At 45.7% G+C, this 4,312-nt stretch overlaps 1 protein-coding gene across 1 annotated transcript in view; it reads left to right on the top strand.

Moving 5' to 3' along the window:
• LOC107296826 (ankyrin repeat and fibronectin type-III domain-containing protein 1-like) overlaps positions 1-4,312 on the top strand; it is a gene marked incomplete at its 5' end in the record, with an annotated part of 33,078 nt that overhangs the window by 17,306 nt on the left and 11,460 nt on the right. The window contains 2 exons of the mRNA XM_015826177.1: positions 2,079-2,245; positions 3,664-3,814. Coding sequence (XP_015681663.1) covers positions 2,079-2,245; positions 3,664-3,814 — 318 coding nt within the window. The remainder of the gene's footprint in view (positions 1-2,078; positions 2,246-3,663; positions 3,815-4,312) is intronic.

The following is a 4,312-nucleotide window of genomic DNA, read 5'->3' as shown; positions in this document are numbered from 1 at the left end:
GATAGATAGATAGATAGATAGATAGATAGATAGATAGATAGATAGATAGATAGATAGATAGATAGATAGATAGATAGATAGATAGATAGAATACCAGTCACCTGACAGACTTTATCAATCTTATATTTAGATATTATTCATCATTCAGAACAAAACCCTGCCATTAAAACTATATTAAGGAGCTAAGCCCCCCCTTTTTTAATTAAAATTCAGATCCCGCTAAGCTCTCTTGAGGCAGGAGAGCCTTAGCCTTAGGTCCCTCGTGGCTTACTTTCTCCCTGTGGTATGTGTCCCTCGGCAGAAACGAAAGAATGGGGTCTCCAGTTGTCGAAGGTTTCCACCAGGGATTCAGTTAATTATTGTGGAGACATTTGCTGTCTCCGCTTCCGGTCACAGTTGTTTTCCCAACTCTTTGAGCTGGTCTTAGTCAAAGAATCCCCTGCTATGAATGCCTATCCCATCCTTCTCTTCCTGACCCCTTGGGAGATTTCTCTGTCCTTCCATTTCCTTTTGCTGTGGCTAAGCATCTGCGATGACAAAAGGCTCTTGGAACATCCAGCGTTTGTTCAAAGGGGTTGCTAGGATTAGCCAAGGCCAAGCTGCTAAAGGGCTAGTAGTTCAAGTCTGCCTGTCTCTTACTTGAGATTGCAGCCTCAGTCTGGCTGCTCCTCAAAACTTGATCCTCTATTATGTGGCTGGTGACTCCCCAGCCTTACCAGCCTGTCTCTGAGGACTTTGGATGCGGGTTAGAAGCAAGAAACTACAGACAAAATGATTCCATTGAAGCTTTAATTCAAATTTGATCAGTTCGCTTGGCTTCTCATTTATTTAACCACCTGTCTTTTAACCCTAGGGCAGGGGTAGGCAACCTGGGCTCTTTTATGACTCGTGGACTTCAACTCCCAGAATTCCTGAGCCAACATGGCTCAGCTTGGAAACCTCTCTCTTTCCCCTCAGCACGGCTGGCTCAGGAATTCTGGGAGTTGAAGTTCACGAGTCATAAAAGGGCCAGGTTTGAAGACTCACGGGCTTGACAATAATAGAACTGGTTGGTCATTCTCTTCTTCTAGGGCAGGGGTAGGCAACCTTGGCTCTTTTATGACTCATGGACTTCAACTCCCAGAATTCCTGAGCCAGCATGAGGGAAATTTTGGCCCCTTCATGATTTGTGGACTTCAACTCCCAGAATTCCTGAGCCAACATGGCTCAGCTTGGAAACCTCTCCCTTTCCCCTCAACATGGCTGGCTCAGGAATTCTGGGAGTTGAAGTCCACGAGTCATAAAAGAGCCAAGGTTGCCTACCCCTACCCTAGGCTGATTCTTATTTATTTATTTATTTAGACAGATAGTTTTTGTTCCACCTCTACTATTTTAAAAAGTAACTCAAGGCGGCAAACAGGCCTGTTACTCCTCTCTTCCTCCTACTGGGGAAACCACAAAAAACACTGTGAGGTGGGCTGGCCTGAGAGAGAGTGAGTGACTGGCCCAAAGTCACCCAGCTGGCTTTCATGCCTAAGGTGAGACTAGAACTCACACACGCCTAGCGATCAGCCCAAAGTCAGCCAGTTTCATGCCTAAGGTAGAAAGAGGTAGAACTAGAACTCGCTGTTTCCTGGCTCTTGAAAGCCAGTCACCCAGCTGGCTTTCATGTCTAAGGCGGGACTAGAACTCACCATCTCCTGGTGATTGGCCCAAAGTCACCCAGCTGGCTTTCATGTCTTAAGGCGGGACTAGAACTCACCATCTCCTGGTGATTGGCCCAAAGTCACCCAGCTGGCTTTCATGTCTTAAGGTGGGACTAGAACTCACCATCTCCTGGTGATTGGCCCAAAGTCACCCAGTTGGCTTTCATGTCTAAGGTGGGACTAGAACTCACCATCTCCTGGTGATTGGCCCAAAGTCACCCAGCTGGCTTTCAAGCCTAAGGCAGGACTAGAACTCACCATCACCTTGTTTCTAGCCTAGTGCCTGATAGTCGTGTTTTTCCCATTTCTTGGATTTCATGAATTTTTTTTCAGCAAGAAGAGCAGGCTACCTTCTCCATGGCCATTTCTTATTAATGATTTTTTTTCCCCCAGGAGAAATTAGCTTACCATCAGAACAGCAGCCAAGCACTTCACCCTGGACTTTATCTGGGTTACCTGAAGCTCTGCAGCGCAGTTGACCAGATCCGAGTACTGGTGCCTGAACAATTACCCAACATCTTATGTCATGTGAAAATACGGAGCAATCCCAACATATCTCGGTAGGACTTTCGAATGAGAGCTGATTTTTATTGGCGGCCCTTCCAAACGGTCGTTCTACATCTGTAGCCAGATTAGGCTGAGCTGAGATATATTCTTTTTGCAAGTTCATCTCCTGGCCAAAACAAAACAGCAAAGCGGGGAGAGAGACCCAAGACAAAGTTATAGAAACTGGGCCGATGGTTTGCCTGCAGATTTGCTTGGGAATTTTAAAACCAAATATAGCCAGGTCACGAATTGTGCATATACGATGCGAAATATAGGTTGCCTTTAATTTAGGATCGTGATGGAGCCTGGCCATCAGGACAGTAACTTGACTAACTTGATTTTACAACACTTTTTGAGGTGGTTGTTAAATGAACCCAACCAGCCGTAAACCAAACCAGTGATTTGTTATGGGCATGGTTTTACCCAAAAAACTTGGAAATAACTGCCAAGTTTCCACACAACCACTGCAAAACACAGTCACGTGAAATCAGAATGCTGCAAGCAACCGTAAATGCAGTTCAGTTGCCAAGTGCCTAATGTTTGGTCCTGTGAATGCAAATAACCAGGAGCCTTCATTGGGTTCAAAGCACAGGAGAGTTTATTAGCGCTACCCATATACAAGAATCTGGTCAACCAATGGTCAAATCTAAATTGCCACTCAATAAACGTGAACGGAATTCACAGGGGGCTGGACTTGAGTCTCTTGTGGCAATGCAAGGATTCCAAACGGATGACACATTTAACCCCGCCTTCCAGCTCAGCCTGCTCTGGTGGTGTGGGGGAGTGGGATCTTAGTTTTGAATCTGGAACTTAAGTAGTTTAAGTGACTGGCTGTAAGTTGAGGATTACCTGTATACCAGTGATGGCGAACCTTTTAGAGACCGAGTGCCCAAACTGCAACCCAAAACCCACTTATGCATCATTGGGTGCCGGGTGGGTGTGGCCCATTAGGTGGGTATGACCCATTGGGTGGGCGTGGCTGCAGTGGTAACAGCAGACTGGGTGGGACTAAAAGGTTCAATCCATCAGTTCCAACTTTGTAAGATCTTTTTTTTTTTTCCCACAAGAAGTTGAAATTGACTGATTGGTTGAACCTTTTTTTTTTGGTACACGGCGGCATTGGCCTAAAGCGAAAAGGTTTTATAAAACCCAGCTGAAGGCCTAGGACTGGGGCGACGGCGCGCGTGCCCACAGAGAGGGCTCTGAGTGCTGCTTCTGGCACCCGTGCCATAGGTTCGCCACCACTGCTGTATACAATTAATGGAATGGAATATCAATTGCACTAGTTAAGCAAAAGGGTCGTCTGCTGCTTGAAGTATGAAAGTACCAACACTACAATGCCCATTGTTTGTATCAACGTGTCTATGGTGGATATGGAGGCATTTACTTCCCTGATTTCCTCTCTGCATTTATCCGTTCTCCCACATTCAAGAGAGGAATGGGAATGGCTGCAGATCCTGGCTAGCATGGAAGACCCCGTTCCCTCGGAGCAAGAACTGGAAACTTCTCAGCAGCTTTTTCTGCAGGAGCTCCAAGGGGCCATCAGAGAGTTGATGCAACTGGTCAACATCCCACTCCACGAGGTAGATCCTAGGTGGGAACCACGTTACGGGGGGTAGGCAGAAAGAAATATTGTGGATTTTATAGCATGTCTGAACCGGGTCCCATCTTATTCTTACGATCCACAACAATGAAGTTTAGGCAAAGGTCTTCTGAGGTCACAGCTATGAAAACCAAGGCTGAACCCAAGTTGACATCTTTCCAGTTTTGATGGAGATTCTTTTCAAGGCCACAGTGGCCCCGATCTTGGGCAAGTCAATCTTGTTGATGCCTCGTTGATATAAATGACCTGATATGAGTGCATTTAACAAATAGTCCAATCAACTCACATGTAAAAGGGTGTAAATTGTTGTCATGGGAACAACAACCCACATGTAACCCTCTCCTTGAGGGCTTCACATGAGGGACGTGAATCAAATAAATAAGTATGCATCTGTATATCTCTTAATGATTGGCAATGCCAGTAAGGCATGTCCTCAATTTTGGGGGAAAGTTAAATTATTAATTCAGCCGCATTTGCT

The sequence above is a fragment of the Protobothrops mucrosquamatus genome, unplaced genomic scaffold (assembly GCF_001527695.2).
Source record: "Protobothrops mucrosquamatus isolate PMUCROS unplaced genomic scaffold, P.Mucros_1.0 scaffold2992, whole genome shotgun sequence".
NCBI lineage: Eukaryota > Metazoa > Chordata > Lepidosauria > Squamata > Viperidae > Protobothrops > Protobothrops mucrosquamatus.
This window is presented reverse-complemented; position numbering and strand designations above follow the sequence as displayed.